At 49.7% G+C, this 24,543-nt stretch overlaps 3 protein-coding genes across 8 annotated transcripts in view; 2 read left to right on the forward strand and 1 right to left on the reverse strand.

Moving 5' to 3' along the window:
- The window catches only part of UBE3B (ubiquitin protein ligase E3B), a 19,618-nt gene extending 17,038 nt beyond the window's left edge, over window positions 1–2,580 (forward strand). The window contains 1 exon segment of the mRNA XM_032447952.1: window positions 115–2,580. Coding sequence (XP_032303843.1) covers window positions 115–306 — 192 coding nt within the window. The 3' untranslated portion in view covers window positions 307–2,580.
- Window positions 1–10,248, reverse strand: part of MMAB (metabolism of cobalamin associated B) — a 13,024-nt gene extending 2,776 nt beyond the window's left edge. The window contains exons 1-9 of one of the 6 annotated variants that reach the window (XM_015878051.1): window positions 10,145–10,248; window positions 9,821–9,882; window positions 9,650–9,743; window positions 9,504–9,561; window positions 8,594–8,666; window positions 8,120–8,217; window positions 7,769–7,833; window positions 7,316–7,375; window positions 4,897–7,002 (exon numbers count right to left, since the gene is read on the reverse strand). In XM_015878051.1, the coding sequence (XP_015733537.1) occupies window positions 6,912–7,002; window positions 7,316–7,375; window positions 7,769–7,833; window positions 8,120–8,217; window positions 8,594–8,666; window positions 9,504–9,561; window positions 9,650–9,743; window positions 9,821–9,882; window positions 10,145–10,227 (684 nt within the window). In that variant the 5' untranslated portion in view covers window positions 10,228–10,248 and the 3' untranslated portion in view covers window positions 4,897–6,911. Of the gene's footprint in view, window positions 1–4,896; window positions 7,068–7,315; window positions 7,376–7,768; window positions 7,834–8,119; window positions 8,218–8,593; window positions 8,667–9,503; window positions 9,562–9,649; window positions 9,744–9,820; window positions 9,883–10,144 lie in introns of those variants that run through there. The other 5 variants (XM_015878054.2, XM_032447953.1, XM_015878050.1 and 2 more) reach the window with 5 other exon arrangements.
- A 136-nt stretch (window positions 10,249–10,384) lies between these two features.
- Window positions 10,385–23,294, forward strand: MVK (mevalonate kinase). Its single transcript, XM_015878046.2, has 10 exons — window positions 10,385–10,524; window positions 10,603–10,750; window positions 11,141–11,288; window positions 12,192–12,347; window positions 14,702–14,805; window positions 15,803–15,848; window positions 16,633–16,723; window positions 17,159–17,275; window positions 19,323–19,476; window positions 19,590–23,294. Exons 1-10 carry the CDS (start codon window positions 10,447–10,449, stop codon window positions 19,739–19,741), a joined length of 1,194 nt encoding a protein of 397 aa, XP_015733532.1. The 5' UTR covers window positions 10,385–10,446; the 3' UTR covers window positions 19,742–23,294.
- The last annotated feature ends 1,249 nt before the right edge of the window (window positions 23,295–24,543 follow it).

Raw genomic sequence — 24,543 nt, forward strand, 5'->3', positions numbered from 1 at the left:
CAGCTATGGGGGACAAGGTTTTAGGATCTGATTCTCACTATTCCCAGCTTTGTTAGCACCTCTTTGCCTTTTATATATGTGTAAAATGAGCTCAGCATTTCTGCCCTGTTCCAGGACACCGGTGACACACTGGGCAGTGTGCTACGGGGCTTCTTCACCATCCGCAAGAAAGAGCCAGGTGGGCGCCTCCCAACCTCCTCCACGTGTTTCAACCTCCTCAAGCTTCCCAACTACAGCAAGAAGAGCATTCTGAGGGAGAAGCTGCGCTATGCCATCAGCATGAACACTGGCTTCGAGTTATCTTAGTTGCCATGGCCCTGGACTCCACAACAGGGGCTCTCAGAGCTGCTGACTGCTGCTGGAGGTGGAGGCCTTCATGCACAGAGCACATCGGCTCCGTGGGAGCTGACTGCTCACTCGAGGGCTGGAGAGATGCAGCTGATCATAGAGGTTTACAGGGAAGAGCTTCTGGGCCAGACAGGGCTGGCTCTTCTCGGGCACTTCTCCAGGACGAAGGAGGCGATGGGCCCGATCCAATACTCTTCACTTGACACCCACGTAAATCATCTTTAAAAGCAAACCCCGGGGGAGCATAAAAGGAACATTAAAAGTGCCAGTCAGATTAGTGACCGTCATACCCTCAGCGGGCGGCTGTCTCTGCAGGAGTATTTCTTTTTCCTTTCCCAGGAGATGGTCTGGTTTCTTACTGGGTGGAAGCCGATCAGTGAAAAGCTGCACAAAGGCAGAAATAGGACCGAGCCCACAAGGAGACAAGCACAAAGCTGCAGTGCTGGACGTGCCACAAACAGGCACTCATTACTCAGGTCAGGTAACACGTGGGGGCTTCCTGATGCACTTAATCCATGCAAGGCCCTTACATTTGTCTCAGAGAATGAACCACTAGCCCAGACTTGAGAAGAAGCAGGTTAAATGCAAGCAGATGGATCCTGCCATACTCAGGAAGGCTTTGGAGCACTGTAGGTTAAGGGCTCAAGCAGCAGGCGTTGGGGGTCAGCGTGCTGAGCCAGCTGTGCCCCTACCAAGCTCTTGCTCGAGCTGTGATTTGGACAAAAGGGGTTGTTGGAATTTGTTTGGGAGCAGAAAAGGTTTAATTTTATTTAGCTACGAGCTGGCACACAGCTTGGGCAGCCCTCGCTCCCCAGCAGAGAGTGCTACAGTGGGACCGGTGCCCCCTGTGTGCTTTATGGAAGGGGAATGTGTCAGGCTGCCCAGAGTCCTCTGGAAACCTCTGCTGGCAAAGCTTCTCTACTTGGATTGGAAGTTTCACTTTGTCTGCAATCTCTTTTGTTAGGGGGGATGTGCTGTTGTGAACCCAGACTTGGCCTGCGTGTAACAGCCACGTTCGCTTTGTTGCCAAAGTCTTTGTTTTAGTTGCTTTGCCTCTTTCTGGCCTTATTTTTACAAGCTGATGTTTGCCTGTAACAGGCAGCTTTTATAGGGGTTTTTTTTTGTTTGAAAGAAAGGGTGTGAGTGTGTGTGTGTGTGTGTGTGTGTGTGTGTTGAGAAGGTGTGGAGCCTTCCTGGTGTTTCCACTGATATCCAGAGCCTCATCTGTTGTGTCTCTGCAGCTTCATCTTCCTCTCCCCAGGTGTGCTCAGCAAAGCACAGAGTGAGGTTCCTCTTAACCACCCTAACCACTATTTGCTGCACATCAGGCCAGAAAACACACGGCAGCATTCGACACAGAGCACAGAAATGCCCTTTTGCTTCGTCTTTCTCTGCTCTATGTGGCATTAACAGATTTTTTCAGAGCAAATGGAGATGCCTGGAAATGCATCTGGAAAGCGGCGTCGAGTCCTTTTTCTTAATCATCTCAGTAATATAAAGCAGGAGTGATTGGAAATGTTAGCGAGGACACAACCGTCTGCATTCCGAGAATTCAAGATACTGGATTAAGTCCAAAGAAGATAAAAGATGATGGTAAAAAAAAAAACAACTTGTTTGGGGTTGTTTTTATGTTGTTGTTTCTTACTTAAAGAGCATTTCAGCATTGGGCTGTTAACTGTGTAGCTGAGAGGCTTAGGCTCTGAGTTGTACCATTCCTTGTATAACACAGGATCCCTTTCTCTAGGAGCACAGTGATGGTAGAGTGAAATGCTTTGAACACAATGAAGTGAAATTGTTGCTCCCCTTTTCTTCCCCCCACCCCCACCCCTTCATTCCTCAGGAGGATGATTCCTAGAGATCTTAATGCTCCCTTAACCAGGTCCCTCCCAACCAATATTGCACTACCAGACACTACATCCAATTTTGTAGCTAGCGGATCAAACGTGATTGTGTAGTAAGCACCCTGGTGACCGTGTGTGCAACAATAACATTTCTTTTCAGTAGCTGACTCCTGTACAACCGAGTCTTTAATACGATTTCAGCTGAGCAGAAGGCTGAGTGCCATTCCCTGCCTGCACTGCTGTATTCTGCACGGGTGTCCTTTGTAGGACAGGGATGGCTTTGCCACGGGAGATTAATGACTATTTTTTCTATAGGAGACTTGCTGCTGTGGACACCTTGGTACATCCCTTGTATAAGCAATGCAGGAAAGAAATAAACCTGGTATGATGATTGGATGGTTCTTCTTCCTTTCCCAAGGGGTAGGGAAACCACAGGGTGTGTAATGTGTAGGGTGGGAGCAGAGCTTTGGGGCATCGGTTCCTCTGCCAGCAGGTTGTGGGGTGGGCATAGAGGCTGCTGGGTGCCTGGGGATCCCAAGTCAGGCTGGTTCCTGGCACACGTGCTCTATCAGCCCTGAGCTGGGCTCCCTGAGGCACTACCTATGTGACCATGGGCAACTGTGAGCCTGAAGGAACCTGGCCAGGGTTCCTTGGGGCAGGATTTGTGTAGTAGAATATGGCTGGAAAAACACTGTGCAGTCTTGCAGGGTGCTGTGATAACCTTTAAGTGGGATTTGTTGTCCTCCGTGTAAGCAGGTGCTTGTGGGGCCCTTCACATCGCAAAGAGCCGTGTCTGCTGGTCCTGCTCCTTTGCAGTGCTTGGGGCAGCCCTGTGGGTGCTGGGACTCAGCTGGGGCGAGGGCTCGGTGGGAGCGTGGCCCAGGGCTCCTAGTCAGTGTGCAAGCACCATTGTTTTGACACTGAGGCATATGGCACCATCAGAAATGGCAAAAAGAAATCTCGCAGCAGATGCTGAGAAGGCAGAAAGCTGGCAGCAGACAGCCAGGCCTGCAAAATGCCTGTAAAATGCCTGCTTCTCCAGCACTGAGAAGTGAGCAGGAGCTTGTAGGGGCTGGTTCTGTACACGGTGAGGTGCTGGGACTGTGCATGTGGGGTGTGGAGCAGAGCTGGATTGAGAGACCTGGAGTGGTGCTGGGGTCCCCCTGCATCAAACAAGGGCATGTTTTGGGAGCAGACAGCTCTTCTTTCTGCTCCTTGCACCTCAAGTCCACGACTTGCACTGCAGCCCAGTGGTGTCTCCATTTGATAGCACTGTGCTCTGGTTGTGTGTTCAGGTGGATGTGCTGTTTCTGCTCACTGCAGCACAAGATGAAGGATTTCTAGAGCTTAGTTTTGGCTCCTTCCAGATGAGTATTTCAGGAGCAGAGGGCTCAACCCAATGGCAGAGGTGGCCCCTTTTGTACCTCCAGCTTGACAGGAGCAGCACAGTGTGATTGTATGCAGCCCCAGTGCAGCCCTCAGGGTGGGGGCACACACATGCACCAGCCCTTCCTTCTCTGTGTTAGCAGAGGGAATGCTGCCTCGTCTAAATTTACATCCAAACTTGGCAAAATGTATGTTTGTGTCATTTCTGCAAGAGCAGCAGCCGGCTCTGCTGCTTTGCACGTTGTGGTGGTAATAGAGGTGCTTGAGTTATAGTGAAACTTATTTCATTTTACAGCTCCTACAGCGTTAACAGATGTACAGGCGTCTCATCCAATCATGCAGCAAGAGATTTTGGGGCCAGTTCTTCCAGTTTTGACAGTATGGAAGCTAGGAGCAGCCATACATTTTACAAACAAGAATAAACGACCCTTAGCAACATATGTCTCTGCTGGCAGTTCCAATGTAATCATAAATAAGGAACCCTGCTAGGCAGGAATGTGTCTGGGCTCTGCAGACGGTCAGCACGGACACAGCATCTGCCTTTCTCCCTTTATATTAATGAGGTGCAGGCACCGGAATCCCTATGTTGTATGGCTGCATTTGTTGGGTGGGACTGAAGGACTTGGAAAAACCAAGCCCAGCACCAACACTTTACTAGTTTTAAAGCCTGTATTTAATTGCAGTTCTTTGCTCACCTGTCCCTTCTCTTGCTAGGCTCTGAGGCATTCCTGCTTGCTGCCCTGAGTGCTAGCAGCTGCCAGTTTGGCCACACTAGAAGCTGGTGCAAAAGTTCCTGTGTCCTTTCCTGCAACATAATGGCCAGCAGTCCCTTTGATACAGGCAAGTGCTGTACAACCTGGTGCTAAAGCACCGAGCAAACACTGTAGGTTGTAAACTCACCATGGGCCAAGCATGGTCCCTGCAGAGCTCAGGTCTGCTGAGCTGTAGCTGCCCATGGGGCTGGGATTGCTCTCAGCCTGAGTTCTCCTACTGCCTGCATTTAAGCATTGGCCCCTGTGCCAGTTGATCTGGAAAACAGAGGCACCCCACACACCAGCATCCCTCAGCTTCAGCCATGCAGAAACAATTGCACAGACCCTTTTGGGTACAAAGAGCTGGAAGCTGAGTGAGCCCTAATAAATTTAATCCCTACATCGTTCTAAGAGCGTGTGGTAGCTAAATTTATTCCTCCTTGCACTCAAAACAATACCAGCTTTGGTCCCAAAACAGTAGTGAGATTTCTTTCCCCCCAGCTGGAAAAAAAAAAAGGGGAATACTATAAATCCATCGTGCAGCTGATTTATCCAGCATTCATGAAGAATTTATATCGCAAAGAATTTTATTCAATTAAACTTGAAAAGCCTCCGGATTCTTAAGGTTCAATAGTGATCACCGAGACAGAGCCATCATAAAACTGGATGGTCTGTCTGGAACAGGCATTGAGGAAATGTCTGATGTGACATTGCAGCTGACGGTACAGTCCAAATCAAGAGCATTTGTCATTGGGATGTGTTACAGGCTAAGGCTTGGAAAATTACCCTGTGAAAAATGTGCATTAACAATAGCCATGAAATATGTGGGTTTTAAAAAGAAAAAGAAAGGTGAATAATGAGACAGCGGTGTCTGTTAGTGCTGGGTGTTCTTCACGCTGACCCTGCTCTTATTAAGAGGTTAACACAAAAGACACAGCCTCTTTTGGGGAGCAGCTTCAAAGTTGTTCCTACTTAAAAGAATGGAGCAGTGGAAACTGAGTGACTTAAAAGCTCCCACCTCCAAAAGTGCCAACCTGACAGCAGGACAAGCGCTCTTAACCCATGCAATCACCTTGCAGCCCTGTGTCCTTACAAGCAGAAGACTGAAGCCAACATGTCTCACGTATCCTTCCAGATGACCAAGCCCTAAGAGACTTGGACTTCAACTGTAATGCCTGCTACTTGCTCTGTATACAGAATAGCCAGGGTGTCAATGCATTCACTCGGCTGTAACGCACTTGTTTACACACTGGGTATGTTTTTTGGCAGTCCAATCCATCAGGAAGCTGAAAGAGCTTCCAAAAGAGCCTAAGATCCCTAAATATTCCTTAGCTTGCTCTGTCAGTTCACTTGAAGGTGGCTTTTTCTTCCAGTAAGAAAATCAGGCTGTTAAGCTTGTACTAAAGGAAAATGATAAAATTAAATTTGCCCAAAAGGGGCAAGTGAAGAAAAACAGTGCAACAAAGCATGCAGCTGTTCTGCAGGATGAAGCTGTCAACTGACCTTGGTGAGGATGTCTTCTGTGTTGGAAATAGTACTGTGATGTTTGCAGGAGCTCCAAGCGTTAGGACACCTTCCACTGCTCACTACTGAAAGCTCCATGGGAGTGAAGCTCTTCAGGTCTGAGATGGGAACACCTGTAGCTCTTGGCCTCATGTTCACCTCTTACTGCATCAGCTGAAGAAGCTCCGTGCTCCTGCTGCTCATCACAACCCCTCTATGTACAAACTGGACCTGACTGATGTATTTGATAACTGGACTCAAACTAATTCCTGCAGCCAAAGGGGGATACTGATCAAGCTGTTCTAAGAGGGTCTCTCAGCTACACCCTGCAGGGAGTTAACCCCAGGTAACTAAGCAGATCTTGCCTGCACACGACCTGTAGGACTTGGCTCCTTCCTCTTTTAATCCCTGTCCTACACAAGCCTGTTCCTGGCGGAGGATGTGTGGGATTGTCAGCGCAGACATATTTTTCACATGCATAAAGAGAGACAGCCAGAGCCAAAGAATTCTAAGTGTGTTCCTGTAAATCTACACAGCTCAGCTTCAGCCGGGGCTGATGGATTGAAAGCAACTTAAAAAAGAAAAGCAAGCTGGGCTCAGTATTAAAGCATGACAGTTAAGGGCCCTTTGGTACGAGTAAATCACATTTATTATTTCAAAGCTTGCGGACAGAGTTCCTGAATCTCAGCACAGCACCTGTTCTGTATGAGCATTATGACTTACAAAGGGAAGCTGATTGTTTTCTTTTCTTCATACCTCAGAGCCCTGTCAGAGCCTTTCCACAGAACCTGCCACTGCCCAGGGAAATTAAGACAACTCCAGAAATCAGCTGGAGTTATTATAAGTCTCTTGTCCCAGCACTGATCCAGGGCAAAGAGTAACACTGAAACCAACACCACTGTGTTACTACAAGGCCTAGTGAACAGAACAGCTGTGTTCCTCACACCTGATCATGTTAACTGGAAGGCTTTGGCAGCACATCCCCAATTCGGGCTTGCTCTCTTTCTCATCCATGCCTGGGGAATGCACTCTGCTGGATTTAGCTTTTCAAGATCTACAAGACAAACATCCCAGCTCCCAGTCATAACTGTTCTGGCTTTGTATATATTTTCTCTTCCTTCCCTTCCTTCATTGCAGCATAACGTGCCAAAACGAAGAGGTAGTCGCTCAGTCTGGAAACCAAAGGGAAAGCAATGAAACTGCTACTCACATCAGGTGTACCCAGCAGCATGCAGCTCTGCAACAAAGTGCATTCCATTACAGCACAAGAACTGGAAGTAAAGCAAGGCAGAGAATCCATGCAAGAAGTGATTCCCATCTTGAAGAAGAAAGTGAAGTGGCTGCCCCTCAGCACCCCAGGAGTCTCTGCAGACACAGGCTTAATCTAGAGGGTAAGCTCCTTCAAAGGCGAAACCCCACAGTTTAACAGTGAGAGTGAAGGAGCAACACTTCAGAAGTACAGAAAAAGAAGATGGATTTCTTTACCTGTTTAAGTATTTGGCCACGTTTGGATCTGCTTCCCCTGCTTGTACTAAGGGAACCACACTAGGCAAGAAAAGGAAAGTTTCAGTGTATTTAACTGAGCATTCAGGAGCACCAGACCTCACCACATTCTGCCTGCCAGTGCCCCAGCTTCCATGTGTTCTCAACTATAAACTATGCCCAGCAAATGAGATACTGGCTGAATACACAAATGCACCTCAACATAAACCCGTCCTTTCTGAAGTTCTTAACTCATATGAACCGGTCCAGGGGAGGAAAGAAAGACTTGTTTTTTTTTGCTGACTACACTCTAGGAATTTGACTAACACAACCATGCAGAGCTGAGCACAGAACAGCTATGGTCGGTTGCTCTGGTTGTGACACATTTGCTCTTGTCATAACAGCACGATCATCTTCTACCCTTTATATTCAGTTACACAAACAGCCAACACTCACCACCTCTCAGCTCTGCGACAGACAGCTCGGGAGAAATGGAGAGCAGCACTGCTTTTACCTCCCGACTGAAACAACAATGAAACAGCACATCAGCGTCTGCTAACAACAGATAACCATCCACCACACTGTGTAATTGCAGCAAAGCTTATCACATCTCACACATGCACAACTGCATTATGGCAGAAGGATGGAGAAATTTAACTTGACCTGCTCCTTCTCTCTGCTTTCCTTGGTATTTGTCCGCAGAAATAACAGCTTGTTTTCCCCCAGCTCCCAAGGCAAACAGCAAAGCAGATTTACCCTAACAAGGCCAACCTTCTCCTGTCAGTGAGTGGCATAAGCTGTACCTACTGGCAAGATGAAAGCTCTAAGCGGAGGAAGCTGCTCTGAGTAACTGTCAATCCACTTCTCCAGCTCCAGCACAGGCTCCTCACTAAAAGATGTTCTTTCTACAGAGAGAAAAGAAAAGTCAACTACAAGAAATGTAGAAGTCATTCAGCCTACAGATAGGGCTCTACTTGCACGTTTCTTTAGAGCAGCAAGTTGTAAGAACACATCCCCAAGAAAATTATCTTGCTGGAGCAAGTCCAGCTCCCCATTCGGCAGCTGTGTCAGTTCTGGGGCAGTGCCCCAGGGCAGCTTACACTCATCACACAGATGCAGCAGCAGCAGCTTGTGAGACCACGTGCTGCTCATTCAGCACCCACACACATGGTATGGAGCAGCCCTTGGGCAGCTCTGACTATCACACGCTGGGAGAGCCTTCCCAATGCCAGCATAGGATGCAAGAACTGTTATCCCAGGAAAGGACCTGTTGAAGCTTACTTAAGTGAGCATCCCTGGCTGAGGAGAGAGGCGTTGCGATGTTGGAGCCCACATCCTGCAGCATACACTGGACCTAGATGTGGCAATCAGGACAAAAATAAGAAGTGATTTCATTATCCCTTGATGCTCCAGTACAACCGCAGCAAGCTCTGGGAGGTGACAGCTGGTTGTGCTGATTAAAGAAGATCCTACCCTTGTTGTTCATCATCCCCAGCCTGCTGGCAGGAGGGATCAGATAAGTGCTCCCTAATTGCTTTATGAGAAGCCAGATTACTGCATGCACTCGTTTTCACTGGCACATTAAGCCATCCTGGCTGACAGTGCAGAGAGCAGGCCGGGATGTGCTCATATAATCCCTTTGCTTGTAGAACACCAAAGCAGTAACCTCCAAAGGAAAAGCAGTGACAAACAGCTGGAGAAGATGCTGGCTTGATAGCACATCTGTTTCCAAGAGAAGCATCTCTCCATTGCCTAGGATATTTCAGGGGCAACTTAGTAAAGCTTTATATGATCTCTAATTAGATCCTTTTGAGTTCCTGTGCATAGCAAAGCTAAATAATATAACCCACACACTGCTACAGTGTGAGCTGTGTCCCACCATCACACCCACGTGGTTACAGTCCCATTGCAAAACTGAGGCTACATGAAAAACTTAACTCACATCTGTGACTGTGTGGAGAAACAGATCTGGGTACATCCAGATACATCTGTCTGCCCATAACTAACCCACTTGATCTACCAGCATCCTTAATGGCTAAGAAAGTTCATTTCTTGGAGTGTAATCACAGCATAGAGTCTAGATGCTATTTTAACATGCACCACTATGTTAATTCAACTCCTATGTGTCAACAGGAGTATTTAAGAACACATGCAACGAGCACAGCGGGTCAGGCCTGTCATCAACACCCACCTTGTGAAGCTGTCCAACAAATGCATGGCCCTTCTCGCTGCTCAGCTCACTAGCAAGCCTGTGGGCGGAGAAGCAGGGTTAGTTGTGAGCAAAGCTATGGCTCAGTGTGTGTTATACCCTGAGCAACAGTGGGTATCAGGGCTCACCCGATGGCGGAGCTCAGCTCATCCGTCGTCCCCAGAGCTTCAAAGATCCGATCACCCTTCGGTCTCCTCTCCCCAGTGAAGGTGCTGGAGAAACCTTTAAGAAGATCCAAAGGTGGAGGTCAGCAGTTGTGCTCCCCATTACCTCCAACCAAAGCCTTGGCAGAGCCTTACCTTCATCTCCCGTTCTCGTGTAGATTCTGGGGGTGCGGGTGATGCGAGGGCCTCGCTCAGAGCTGTGGGGAGACACAGGGATGAGGGGGATACAGGCACTGAGGGGGATATGGGCACTGAGGGGGATACGGGCCCTAAGGGAGATATGGGCACTGAGTGGGATATGGGCCCTAAAGGGGATATGGGCCCTGAGGGGGATACAGGCCCTAAAGAGCCCTGGGGTTGTACAGGCCCTGAGGGGACCTAGGCCTTAAAGGAGCACATCCCTGAGGCCCAATGCCACCCAGCCCCTTAGGGACCCCCTCGCCCCGTTCCCACACTCACCTGCCCGCCTCATCCCCGTGTCCTCTCCCCGTTACCCCCCACACGGTCCTACCGAGGCCCAGCCCCGCCGCCCTCCGTATCATCCCTCCCGGCCGCCGTACCCCCAAGTCACCCCATCGCCTCGCCACTCCGCTCTGCCTCTCTCCGATTGGCCTCTCCTAAACCCCGCCCCCGAACGGAGCTCAACGATTGGTGCGAGCTGAGGAAGGTGAGGCGGGGTGAGGCTGCTATTGGTTAATAGAGCCGTCACTCCGCTTGGCAGCCGGCGGAGCGGGAGCCTTGTAGGCCGCAGCGCTGTGGTGATGATGGAGCTCGGGCTGCTCGTGTCTGCCCCGGGGAAGGTGATTCTGCACGGGGAGCACGCTGTGGTGCACGGCAAGGTGAGGGTTATATCGTTATATCGTTATATCGCTCACTGGGGTGTTATAGCCCCGCTAACCGCCCTGTTTCTCCCTCAGGCCGCCCTGGCTGTGGCGTTGGGCCTACGCACCTTCCTACGGCTGCGGCCTGGAGATGGAGAGCGGCTCCGAGTCCATCTGCCCGGTGTCAGTGTGAGGAGGGAATGGGGCCTGGCCGAGCTCAGCGCATTGAGGGGCCGCGTCACAGGTGGGACCGACACTGATAGGTCAGGGGATGGGGCTGTGAGCACTGATGGGGCTGGGGGGGTCCCTGAGCACTGCAGGCAGTGGGGACACATGGGCTTTGGGGGGGCCCTTCCAGCTCAAACCATTCTGTATTGCAGTTTGAGGATGCCCAGGTTGCTTTTGTTATATCACTCAATTGGATATCAGCTAAAGGTTCTTTGCCAAGAGGCTTAGTGGGGCCCTTGGGGTGCTCTAATGGGGCATCCACTCTTCTTTGAGCTGGAAGGTTTGTAGATGGGATATAAAAGTAGCTCACAGAGTCTCTGTCTCATATAACAGATGTTGTTCTTTCAAGCTGATCAGTTTTCTGCTTTCCAAGTGTTTACATTCTCTCCCCTGCTTGCCTCCGTAGCTGACTTTGATGAATCAAAGTCCCCCAGCGTAGAACAGCTGGATGTGTTGAAAGAGTTTGCTGGAATTGCTGCCGATGCTTCAGCTCCTGACAGCCTTGCAGTTCTTGCCTTTCTTTATATGTGTCTGGCTATTTCAGCTAAGTATGGGTAAGGTTCTCCTCTTGCCCCAGAATAAACATGCTGACTCGAGTGTTCATCTTTAATTGCTTCCACAAGGTCACAAGAAGAAAGCAAATATCTGTTGCAAAAGAAGAAATGGAAGGGAATGGTGCTTTATTTCGGTTCTGTGCCTCAGGGGACTCTCTCAGAGCTCTGAGCAATGTGTGGGGGATGGGATGCCCCAGGCAGGTAGGGATTGTCTGCTCTCACTTAAGCACCTGACTTGGAGCTGCTTCAATCTCTGTACCTTTCCTGTACAGTCAATACAAGCAGATAGATGGACATCTGTTCTGGCCCAGCAGGAGTTTTCATTAGGATAGAAGAACATCTGTGGAGATGAGCTGTGAATTCAGTGTCTGGTTCCTTTTGTGGGGCTGAATCTCCTTCAGAACTTGAGAATTTGGGGTAACTACAGCTCAGGGCTGTTATAACCCAGACAAGTGCAGTGAAGGACAGGTGCGCATGATGGACACAGATGTGTCTCAGTGACCTTCATCTTGCTCCAGTAGATGCAGTGATACAGTTGTGGATTTGCAATACTTGGACTTTATTTAGAAATACATATAAAAGCATATTTTCAAGTCTTAGAAGGGTCTTTTTATGGTGCTACCCAAATGCTTAGTTACAAAGTGCCCCCGCTAGCAGCTTGACAAGCTGTGCTAATCATAGATCCAATTCAGCAAGGCTTTGTTCTAGCACAATGGCTTAGTGAGGCTACTCAGCTGTGCTGACTGAAGCCCGTGTGTGTTGGATGTGTTCTGCATGTGCTGATGTTGCCAGTTTTCAGCCAGCTTCTCTTGTGATCTGTCCCCATCGGCATCTTTTTTGCCATTGAAACGTTTCAAGATGGAATTTGAGGTCACCGTTACCACCTTTGTGTTTGTGTTTCAGAGATGTTCCCAGCGTGGACATAACAGTGTGGTCTGAGCTGCCTACAGGAGCTGGGCTGGGCTCTAGTGCTGCCTATGCCGTGTGCTTGGCGGCAGCATTGCTGTATGCCTGCAGAGCCATCTCCTGCCCTCTGAAAGATGGGGAGGCCACAGCCAGGTAACACCTCCAGGAAGCTTCCCTGCCTTCAATACACACTTTGGGGCTGGGGGGGGGGTTCTGTTTGTGACTGCTGTGCCCTGTGTTTTCTTAGCAAATTCCAGTACTTCTCTTGGTCTCTCTGTCTCTAAGCTGGGCTTAGATTCTAGTTGTGACAGTGGCACCCTAAACCCAGCTCCTTTCCCTTCCCCTCCCATTGCTGCCTGTCCTCCCAGCAGCAGAATTGTGCCCTGTTTGCAATTCATTCCTTCTGACAAAAGCAACTGGATGCAGAGATTTGGTGATACTCACACATTCTCCCCCCTGTCTGCTTTGTAAGATACAGACAGCTTTATTTTGTCATGAAAATAACACAAGCTCTTTAATATGATAGATAGATCTATCTTTTTTTTAACCTCAGTTTCTTCTCTGTGATCATCTTTTAGGTTTTACTTTGAGTCCTCCAGGAATCTTTGTGTCTTATTTTTTCTCCTGTGTTTTCATGTGGATATATATATATATAATTTTCCTTCATGTGGTCCATTTCCTTCTGATTTCCTGCCTGAATTTCCCCTTTATCAGTGGCTGCTGAAAAGGAGTTTCTTTCCCTCCACCCTGCCTTGCTTTCCATTGGAGCTCAAGCTTGAAAAACTGGTCTGCTCTGCTGTGTGTCTAAGGAGGCTCTGTTTAAAGATGCATATCACAGCTGGAGCTGCAGAACCCTCCATTGTTCACTGCCTGCCAGGTGCAACCTTTTACAGTTGCCTTGCTGTGGATTTTGTGTGGGCCTGAAAGTGAGACAGCGAGAGGGGATGGCTGTGTTCTGCTTCAGAACCCGACATAGCAGTCGGACCCAGAACCACATTCAAGTGGAGCCATTAGTGAGCAGCAATCAGGGCAGATCTCCCTGTAGTCAGAAATGAAAGGCCAGTTCTGAAGCAGCCAGCAAGCAGCGTGGATGTCTTCATTCCCTGCTCTCACTTCTTTAGCTTCAGCTTGAATACAGCGTGATTTCTTTCCTTCCAGCTGGCACGCGGAGGGGTGAGAGATGGGGGTGTCAGACTTCAGAAGGTTTTTTGCTTAACATCGCAAGAAAAGAACAGCGTGATATAATGACTCCTGTGTAGAGAAGAATCGCAGCCTCTCAAAGAGGATTAAAAACAAGTGGTTTACAGCAAACTGCGCTTCTATTTTGAGGAGCGGCGGTGCGAGCTGTTTTCCTGAATGCTTCACAGATTAAATATTGGCAAGTGAAATTAAACAAGTGTGGAGATGGATAAAGATGTTCAGCTGCGGCCTGGGGAAATGGGGGAGCTCTGTTAAGAGGCTTCCAGGTAGCAGGTGGCTCTTGTAATTCCTGCTCTGCCTTAGCACTGGTTGGTAACTCTTCCCCTTATTGCTTCATGTTAATCTCAAATCTGTCCCTCTGTTGCTTTGTTCCTATTTGGGGCCCCATATCCAAAGAACCTGTTGAATTTGGGTTCTTAGTGCACCGAGCATCAGCTTTGGTCTCAGCAGGACATCGCTGCTGCTGGGATATCTGATGCTCCTATGCATCGTGCTGTCCTTACAGCAGCTTGGAAGGTGTTTGTGGGCTGCAGAGCCCAAGTGTTACAGTGGGATCCCCAGGCTGGTGGCCATTTACATCAGAGTCAGAGGCAGGCATTGAAAACTGCTCAATTCTGGGCTGTGCTTACGTGGGTGCTGCCTTGCACAGGCAGGCCCAGAGCTGTGGGCTTTTGAGAAGATATTGTGGTGAAGCTGCAGCCAGCGAGTGCTTGGTAACTGGCAGCTCTGTGTTTGCTTTTTGTGCTGCTGCAGTCTGTTAATTAGTATGTTCAGTCAGGGGCCTTGATCCTTGCTAAGTGTGACCCAGCACCGAGCCCTTTGTGCCAGCATTTAGACTCTCAAAGCACTTACCAACGTGTGACTGCTTTTAAGGCAACAGAAAGCCCCGTTCCTGTGTTTTATAGCATAACACCTCGAAGTTCAGCATTTGGTTCCCTTTTGTGTTGTAAGTGCCAGCACCCAGCATGCCTGCAAGTGTTAGGACTTAATCCCTAAAAATCAAAAGTCTTTGCTGGAGTTACTAAATCAGTCCTACCAGCATCTTTTGACCCAATTTATGAGGCTTCTGCAGCTGAGCAGCTGGTAATTAAGAGGCTGGAGTTGCACGTGTGAAGTGCAACTTGTAGTGCTCTCTTCTCGCTGTATTTGCTGTCTTGTGTGTCAGCAAAGCAGGATCTCAGGCCAAGGTGCATGGGAGTGATGTCAGGGTGTGTGGATGGGTCTGGACTTGCATTGATGTGCTTCTTTCTGTCGCTCCTTGCTTGCTGGTTTTGGTTTTGTATTTGAGTCCTTTTCTTGCCTTCCAGGTGGACAGAAGACGAGATGACTCTGATTAACAGCTGGGCCTTCCAGGGGGAGCGTGTGATCCACGGCAATCCCTCGGGTGTGGATAATGCTGTTGGTACCTGGGGTATGTATGTGTTTGCTGCTCCCCAGCATGAGGCTGTGAGGTGCTGGAGTGGCTGCCACGTTTCTGTTCCCTGCTGCAGACTGTGTGTCTGTCAGCTGTGGAAGGCAGTGAGCAGACACCACGGGCTGCGGTTCTGCAGATAATAAGACTTGTTTGAGGTTGCTGTAGGGAAGCTGGGTGGAACAGGCTGCTCGCTGCACCAAGGGAGGGCAGAGGGAGAAGCATCTCCCAAATCCAGATCCCTGCTTGGACCCTACTCTGTGTTGATTTATTCCATCTGTAGGCTGGGACTGGGGTGTTGCTGCATCAGCGTTGGAGATCTGCATCCCCTGAACAGAGGCTGCAGAGTATTGAAACTTCAAACGTTCTGCTATGAACAAAAGAAGTGGAATCCTGACCCAAAAAATAAGACAGGAGAAAAATGCTGTCAGACAGCTGTCATTTAATTTCAATTAGCAGAGACTTCCAAGTGTTTTTGGAAGTGTCTGCGGAGATATTCTTGTAATAATCTTTCTAATGAGACCTAATCTCAATGCCTCGGTGAAGCAGGAGCCAAAAGAGGGATTCCTTCCGGACGGTGGAATTCTGCACTGCTGACATGAGTGCACACACACTCAGTCCAATCTGAAACCCATGTGCTTGGCTCTGCCCCAGGGAATCACTGCTTGATTCTCCAGTGAAGATTTAATGCTGGCCAAACTCTTTGCCTTTAAAAAAAATATATAATAATTATACTAAATTAATGCAGTCGTGGAGTAGAGGAGAGCAAAGGGAAAAGCACTGGGTTAACTGCGTCCAGCCAGACCCTCTCATTAAGTCAGCAGGGTTAGGCAGATTCATGCTGTCTGAGAACATGGTTCATTTAGCTGGTGTTTCTTGCAATTACTGTCATATGCTCTGGGTGAGGTTCTGAAGATGAAAGACCTTCTGTCTCTGACGACGCTGTGTTATCTCTCGGCTCGCCGTGTGCTCAGACAATGCATGTGTTTTACTTTAGGTGGAGCCCTGAGATACCAATCAGGAAAAATCACATCATTAAAAAGGTAAGATTGGAGTTTAAAAATAACGCTTACATACGGTGGGTGGAATATGTCAAAAATGCATAGGGTGGATGTTACATTGCAGGAGATTGATGAGAGGTTGCTGGCAGTGTAGTGGAAGGGGAGCCAGAGCTCGCTGTGGGTTTGGGTGGTTTGAGTGTTGTCTTGGTTTGGGGTGGATGAGAACAATGAAATGTTTGGTCATTATCTGACATTAGATGAATACAGCACAAAGGATCAATATTAATTTCATGGCATTATGGGCAGCAGGAACGGATCTGCTCCTGGCAGCAAATGACATTGTGGGGAGGGGGAACTTCTGCTTACCTGGTGGCAGGACTTGTGTGAAAACCAAACTGCAGAGCAAGTCCAGGTCCTGAATCTTCCCTCTGCCTCCTGCCAACCAAGTATAATCTGACTCCATTAAAATCTTTCACAGTGCATGAAATTGCTCTATTAGCACTTAATGGCTACTGCTGGCTGGTCTCATAGATAGTATTTTCAAGGAAAATTTTTCCTTGAAAAACAGATTTCAGTAAATACATTACAGTCCTATTTACAACACTGGTACTGTTGTTCATTATAACTAAGAGTCAGAAGTCTGAACCCAGCCAGCACTTGAGTGCCTGCTTAACTTTCCAGAAGCTGATGGACTCCTTGTCTTGGGTGTCTTGCTCAGATAGGACTTATGGGGTAGGGTGAGGAGCAGCTGTCTGATGGGCCTTGGGAGCTGCCGGGGAATAGGGAAGGGATAAAGGCTAAGGGATGGATGTCTTGTTGCTTGCAGGGTGCCGACGCTGAGGATCTTGCTGACCAACACCAAAGTCCCACGAAGCACCAAGGTCCTGGTGGCTGGGGTCAAGGAGAAGATCCTGAAGGTGCGGTGTCCGTGTTGGCTGCAGGGTGGGGCATGTGGTGAGCTGGTGTGGGGACATAACCCTTTGAGCTCAGATCTTGTGCATGGCTCACAGGAGCTCTTATGAACTCTCTCACGCTTGCTGCATTCCTGCTTGCTCCTCTCTTACACTCAGATCCTTTGGGAGCAAGAGTTCAGCTTCCTTCCCTCTCCAGCATTAGCCGGGTTTGCTGCAAAAGTGACAGGTTTGCAGCCACAAAAAGAATAGCTCCTTCATCTGATTTCTGCAGGTGTGAGCTGCTTAGCATCAGCCTGCTCTGCACTGGGCTTTTTTGTCCATAAGTAACACTGAATGGGGAAGGAATTGTCCAGCTCCAAGAGACCAAGGCTGGTTTGATCACGGTAGCATTAGGTCGAGTGAGCAGTCTGCTCACATCTCTCCTTCCCTGCTTTTCAGTTCCCTTCTATAATGAACCCTGTGCTGGACTCCATCGATGCAATTTCTCAGGAGTGCCAAAGTGTTCTGGAAGCGATGCCTACAAATCCATCACCTGAGTATTACCCCGTGCTGGAGGTAAGGGGCTTGTTAGCCAGTATTTTTAGACACTGTTACTGTTGAACATCAAAATGTCATTTAAAGAACATTAGGTCTAAGAAAGAATTTGATAGCAGGAAATGTTCAGGTCAGAGTGAAACTGTGGTCTCTGTGTGATGCTTTTAATGCCCTTCTGGGAGCCAAGGGACAAAATGCTGCTCGTACCTCTTTACAGCAGTGCACAGGGATGGAGTGGCCCTGATGCTTTGGGGATTTGGAGCCCTGGAGGTTTTGTTTCCCTTTAGTAAGAAATAGGAAGTGTGTTTGGCCTCGAGTTACTGTCTGCCCTCACTGCAGCCAGACACAGTGGCTCTGGCAGGCACAGTGCAGCCACTGTTCTGTCACTGCCAGGTCTGAAGCAAAAGGAGAGAGCCCAGGAGCCACTGGTTTGTGATGGACTGGTTACGAGCCAGCTCCCATCGCTCACCACTCATCCTGGCTCCAGAGAATAACAAACGAAACGATGGCCAGAGCTGACCTGACATTGATGCATGAGGTGCATACAAAGATCTGCATTTGTCTTGGCTTTGTTTGAAGGAGGAGAGGCTGCTGTGCTGGGGGCAGACACTCTTCCAAGTGGAAGAAGTGGGGTTTTTTTGCAGAACTGAGAGCCCTGCAGCATTGATTCCTCCAGCTGCAGAGTAAAGAAACATGGCAGCATCCCAGCTGATCCAAGCCTGGCCTGGCCCAGGTGCCAACAGATTTGGATAGGACCCATTTGATACCAGCAGTACAGCTCTTTGACAGCATCTGAATCCTTCCTTTGGCTCTGTGAGGACCTCTGCTTGTCCTTGTTGTCACTGGCAGGAATGGCAAGCTGTCCTCTCTGGGCTTGCTGTCCCAGGCCTCCACAGGGCAGCAGTGCAGGGCTGGTCTATGTGCAGAGTCTTTTCCCCTCTGTGTGGGGATGAGCTGCTGCTGGGACCTCTTTTTGGCAAAGTCCTGCTCCCTTTGCACCAAGACAACGGTGGGATTTTGGTACCCATTGTGAGGGAATGAGGGCAGAGCTGGGGAGATCCATAGGCTGTTCACAGCATGACTTCAGACAGCTCCTCCCCACCTCAGTGCCACATCACTTGAGCTGTCAGGTGCACGGGGAAGAGGAGTGCTTCTATGGGATGCTCTGGGATGTGCTTTGAGATCCTCCAATGAAAGGTGCCATAAAGTCTTGCATACGGTGCCTGGGAAGCAGAATTGCAGTGAGCTGATCCCTGCATTGAGCGTTGGTTTGTTTCAAGTCTGAAGAGCTCACAGAGACACGGATGATTATATGCAGTATATACATATATATATATTTGGCTGCTTCTGAAATAGGCAGTTCTGGACAGCATTGTATTTGAACCATCGAACTAGTCTAGTGTGTCATAAGCTGTCATCTGATTCCTGGCAGACTTTGGATCAGGAGATGACAGGTGTCTTGGATCATCATAGAGAGCGCTGTGCCCTCGCTCAGGCATATAAAGAGGCCTCTGGATGGACGTCTGTCCAACCCAGCACAGATCTTGTGATGTATGCACTCTGCATGCAACTGCCTAATTCATCTCCTTGCAGATAGAGTCCCCGTTCTGCGTGGTGCTGGCATGAGACCCGAGGGCAGGCAGTGTGACTGACACTGCCTGGAGCATTCCTCCCGGCTCACCAAGCACTTCCTTGTGTTCCTCAGCCCCACACCCATGGTACAGCGTAGCTTGTGCTGCTCTCAAAAGCTGTGAGGTCCCTCTCGACCCCGCTGTGCTGGGTGCCAGGTTCTGGCAGTGCTGCGAGGCCTCTTGGCTCATAGCCCGGGGAGGGGGGTACCGCGTCGCCTCTCCAGCAGTGTCACTTCTGAGTTGGCTGCATCAGAAGTCCCCTGGATTTAGTGACGCCGGATAGATGGAGGCATGGGGTGACAGGCAGCCATGAGCAGTGCTGGCTTCATGCCCTTCCCACGGCCAGCAAGGGGCTCGCTCAGTCTCCCTTAGAGATGGAAGAGCTCTCCCTTATACCTGTCAGCATGGTCATCTCCTGTGTCTGCAATTGCTTTTAGGAACTGTTTGATATTAACCAGCACCATCTGAACGTCATCGGGGTCGGCCATCCTTCCCTGGACCGCCTGTGCCGGGTGACAGCCTCACACGGCCTGCACAGCAAACTGACCGGGGCTGGCGGCGGCGGCTGCGGCATCACCCTGCTGCCACCAGGTCAGTGCTCCCTGCTCACCCTGCACAAGGCTGTAAGGGTGCATTCCCCCCCTGGTTGTCTCATTCCTGTCCCCCAGCTGACTCGCTGGCTGCTCTTGCCTTCCTCTTGGCAGATGCCACCCCGTTGGCCGTGGAAGCAGCCAAGCGAGACTTGTGTGCCTGTGGATTTGAATGCTGGGAGACCGACATCGGGGCCCCCGGGGTGACCCTGCACTCCGCCTCATCTTTAAATGCTGAAGTGCTGCACGCGCTCTCTGAGAGTTAAGCTCCCACCCCTGGCAGGGCTGAGCTCCTGGCATCCTCAGAGCGGTCGTTGGCTATGCCCTGCTGCTGGATGCTTCTCCCCAGCACTGGGGGTGTGGAGCTGAGTTCAGGTCTGGTGTCAGAGGGAGAGGGGCTGCAATGAGGATCCAGGAGTGACTGCTTGTACTTGTGCTGGGTCTGGGTCAGACCCAACCTCTTGACAAAACCCTGGTTTGAATTTACTTACTCAACTGCTGTGTTAATCTCAAGGGGCAGGAGGAGAGGGTCTGGGCTGGATTCCAGCACGGATAATGACACTTTGCTGGGTTCTCCTGCTTCAGATGCATGTGGTGTCTCTTCTCGTCTCCCTTGGCGTCCTGTGCTGCTGTGCAGTGAGGCTGCTGAGGCGGATGTGCAGAGGGCTGTGACATTTTTGGGTGAGAAGTGTCTTGGCAGCTCTAGGATTGACACTTGGGTCTCTATTTCTCCTGGACTCCAGGGCACAGCGAAGAGGAAACATTTAAGCAGAGCTCTTACCTGTTACTAATTAAGACTTAGATAATTAAAATGGGAAAAAAGGGCAGCAAAACTCTAATGAAATTGTCACTGTGTTCCCCCCTCTCCCTTAATTTCTGTCTGGGTTGATAAACAGGGTCCTGTAGCCAGGCTGGTTTCTGTGAGGTCTGCTTCAAACGTTGGCTGTTATCAGCTCAAGGTGCAACTCCATTGGAGCCAGGTAACAAAGCCATGGCTTGGGGGTGCCCTCTCTTCCAGTGCAGGGATAAGAAAATGAAATGAAAGATGGAGTGTGAGAAGTTGAGGTCTATCACTTGTAGGATCTTGGCATCCCGGTGACCAGGCTTATTTCCCTGTCAGGGCATAGAACTGTCTGGTTTTAATAAAGTGATATTTTATACATGCAAAGCGGCCTTTGATAATTACGTTGGCTACAAAAGGGGGGAAAAATACCTTACGCTGCTTCAATAAAAACAGGTTTCAGGTGCTGGTTTTCTACATGTCTAATTACAATCCCAATTTGCATCCAAGAACGGCTTTTGATGCTAATCACAAGTCAGAAAGCCTGATAAATAATTTACCATTTCCTAATACAGCGTAATCAATGTGAGTATCTGGATGCGTGTTGACTCCTTAACTGCTTACATGTGTCTGTAGCTTCTCGTGAGCACAAAGGAATGCCAGGTTCTCTGTGAAGAAACTTCGCTTCAAAACAACACGTCTGGGGGTTGATCCTCATTAGGATGCTTTGCTTTCCTTAGAAGGAGGCCTCGCACCTGTGGTAGGCAAAGAACTAAATGTAAGTTTCAGTTTGCTGCTTTAAATCGGAATTAAAAGTGGTGATTTAAGTGGATCAACTCTTTAGCCCGGTGCAGTGAAATCTGGGACTCCTGTAGTGTGAAGGGACCAGCAGTGCAGCCCCTTAGGGTGTACCCTGTGCCCAGTCTGACTGTGCTGGTGGCACTGCAGTGTGCTGTGAGCTGAGCTCCTGGAGGTGGCTGTGGCCCAGCTCTGTGTGATGCCAACAGGGCAGGTTCATCTTCATCATGCTGAGTGTCACTGAGCTCTGAGTCTGCCCCAGGCGTGGGCCAGCTGCCTCGTGCCTCTTGTTCCTGGGGACTTGCCACCTGGCACGAGGCTCCTGGTCCTTGGGGATGTTCTGGGGTGGTGGTTTCTGATGCAGGCATCTGAGCAGCAGCCCCTTTGCTTTAAAGCAGCTGCCAAAGAGCTATCTGATGGCAATAACCCTGTGCTGGCTGGGTCCTTGTGCCATGGGCTCCTTTGGTTACCGGCCTGCTGAGCTGTGTGAGCCCTTCACCAGCAGTCACGCCTGCTGGCTGCTCTGTCTCTGCTTCATTTTTCAACTTTCAGCTGTGCCAAGGCTGGAGTTGGAGGCCTCAGCTCTACCCAGAAGGAGCTCCGTGGGGATCTGCAACCTGTAATGCTTTCGTTTGCAAACTTCCAGCCTCACCTTGCTGACCTCCGGTTTATCAGCACGTGCTGGAGGTGATATGGGGAAGGTGTTGTGATGTGGTGGGTGCTGTGGGGTGAGCAGGGGTCTGACCATCCCTCAGGGCTTCCTGTAGCTCTGCTGCTGCTGCCCCACAGCAGGGGTGCTGCTCACCCAGCCCTACACAGGGCTCAGCGTTCCCTGTGCTGCTGGGACCAGAATTGATAAGTCAGCAGCTGGAGCCATCCCAATTTGCTTGAAGTAAGCACAGATTTCACATCCGTTTGCAGGCAGAGCAGTGCCCGCGCTCTCTCCCTTTATTCCTCCTCCTAAACTCCATCAGCATCATGGGGTTACCTATGGGGGCTCCAGGTATGGGAACTACCCCAACCCCCCTTCAGCTGAATGGGGTGCGCAGGTCCAGCCTGGTACCTGTGTGCCCACAGTGCTGTGAGTGCTTCCCATCCATGTTGCCCCCGTCTCGTTTTACAGATGTGCAGCAGAGCAGAGATTGCTGGTGAAGGATTAGCCTGGTAATTTGGCTAATTTTTCTTCAGCTTCATTTTTCACGTTATGAGCTTTGCAGAAAGACAGATGAGCCGGGGTTTGCTTTGAATAGCCAACACTGGGGTGGGCAGGAGCTGTGCTCCATCCTGCAATAGGAGGTGTGTGGATGCAGAAACAAGGAACCCCTTCGTGCAAAAGGCCCTTTCCAAACCTGTTCCTTCATGTTTTATGGGTGCTGCTCCAAGCTTTTCCCCTTGCCCCCATTGTAACCCTGCTTGTTGCTTTGGGGCCGGTGGGTGCTGCCCTGCCCCGCCAGGCACAGATGGTATTTTTGTTTAATCCATGTCAGCAGTGTCTTCTTTCTGCTCTGATGAATAGATGCTAAAGAGGCAGTGACATTATTTGAGATAACAGAGAGAACAGAGGAAAAAAGGGTCAGGCACAGAGAGGAAATGTCAGCGCGCAGCTCCAGAGCCCCCCGGCCATGGGGTGAGCCCTAACCCCATCCCACTCCATCACACATAAAGAGGGACCCCCCCAGCAGCCCACCTTATGGATGCATCCCACTCTTTGGGTGCCAGCAGCACCTATAGGTGCTCCCAGTCCTGACTTTTCCCTGCTTGAGGGTATTGGATGCCAGCTGTGCCCGTGTCCCCGTCCTCATCCCCATCCCCTCCCCGTGCCCAAGGTTTTGAAAGTTAAGTATTACCGTCTGCTTTGTTGTTGCCTAACTACGACAGACAAATTGAGAACTAGTTGTCAAAATGTCAGTGCACAACAAATCAACATTCAAAATGAGTCTCAGCTCTATGTGGTGTATAATTAACAAAAAAATCCTTTTTAGACGTTTCGGCGAGCGTTGGCTCCGCTCTCTATTTGTCTGCGTGATTAATAAAGGCAGCTAATTTTCAGACTTTAAAAACAGCTAGAAAATAGCTCCTAATTACATATTAGGTTCCAAGCGGCCCCCGCTGAGCGAGGCTGGTATTGGTGGGCCAGAGAATTTGGCAGGGGCTTAATTACATTCTGAGCATCATCTAATTTTAGTTAAATGTAATGTAATCAGCAGCAGATGTCTGAAATAAAATATGAATTATGAATATGATGAAATTTCATTCTTGAATAAAAAAGTAATTTGCTATTTAGTTCATTAAAGCCGCAGAGGTTTATTAGGGAGCAGGTAGACGGTGCGGCTGCCTCGTATTAAAATGGTGTTTCAGAGGGAGGAGGAAATTGCATTAAAGGTGCTAAAATATTCCACCGGGGTGATGCGCCAGCAGCGAATTAACATGGGCAAAGTAATGGAGGCTGGAAGAAAGCAGTGCTGGGGGGTGAGGGGTGGGCACAGACCCCTACCTGATGGGTCTGTGGTTCCCATTGAGGCTGTGCTATGGATCCCATTGGGGTGGGTTTGTTGTTCCCATAGGGATGGGGTGTGTGGTTCTCATTGGGATGAGTCTGGTTCCTATTGGTGTGAGTTTGTGGCTCCCGTTGGGATGGATTTGTGCTTCCCATTGGGACAGGTCTAAGTCTCCTTTCCCCAGCTGGACATCAAGGCAGCTGTGGGCTGTGTGTCCCCATGGGATTCTCTCTCCTGGACGCCCATCCCTGTGGCATCCGCTCTGGTTTTATCTCTGTGGTTTAAATTGCTTTTCACTGTTCCTCAGTGGCCCAGACTGACAGATAAGCATCTTCTGAGGAGGGAGTGGGAGAAGAATGGCTGTTGTTATTTCATTGTGTTACAGATGCTGTCATTTTCATCCATCCTGGATGCCAGGTGAATCCCTGCTGCCAGCTCTCCCTTCCCAAATTCCCTCTGGGAAGAGCAGAGCTCATTGGGCTCCATCCAGGAGCCTTGTGCACCATGACACCAAGCAGCACCAAACCGCACCTCCCATCCCTGCAGCCCTTGCTGGCGTGGGCTCTCAGTCCTCCCCTTCTATTCATCAAGGGCATGACAGCTAAAATTCATTTGAAGATGAAGAAAGTGCCGGCTAATCCTTTCTGTGAGACAGTGATAGACTAGCGGCTCGGGAAGAATTGCACAGCAGTAATGAAATTAGGCTAAAACTGCTGGCGGATAGCAGATAATTGCCCTTGTCTGTCACTAGGAATAACATCTCCCAAATCCAACACAATGATTGTTAAAGTTGCAGGAATTTATTTTATTTATTCTACGGGTTGGGGGGGGTTCGGCTTTTTAAAGAGCTTCCCTGGGAAAGCAATGAGTCGGAGGTGCCGCCCTGCCCCCAGCTCCCCAGGGTCACCGCAGCTCGTTAGCCTTGACGAAGCAGGCACGCCGGCACCGGCACCTGCTGCGCTGCAGTGCTGAGGTCACCCCAACATGGGGA

Source organism: Coturnix japonica, chromosome 15 (assembly GCF_001577835.2).
Source record: "Coturnix japonica isolate 7356 chromosome 15, Coturnix japonica 2.1, whole genome shotgun sequence".
Classification (NCBI taxonomy): domain Eukaryota; kingdom Metazoa; phylum Chordata; class Aves; order Galliformes; family Phasianidae; genus Coturnix; species Coturnix japonica.

Excerpts from the sequence above, each read along its gene's own strand:
- MVK (XM_015878046.2), top strand. The coding sequence starts at position 10,447 with ATGATGGAGCTCGGGCTGCTCGTGTCTGCCCCGGGGAAGGTGATTCTG. Across the intron at positions 10,525-10,602 it reads ACGCTGTGGTGCACGGCAAG|GCCGCCCTGGCTGTGGCGTT; the intron begins GTGAGGGTTATA and ends TTTCTCCCTCAG. Across the intron at positions 17,276-19,322 it reads AGTATTACCCCGTGCTGGAG|GAACTGTTTGATATTAACCA; the intron begins GTAAGGGGCTTG and ends AATTGCTTTTAG.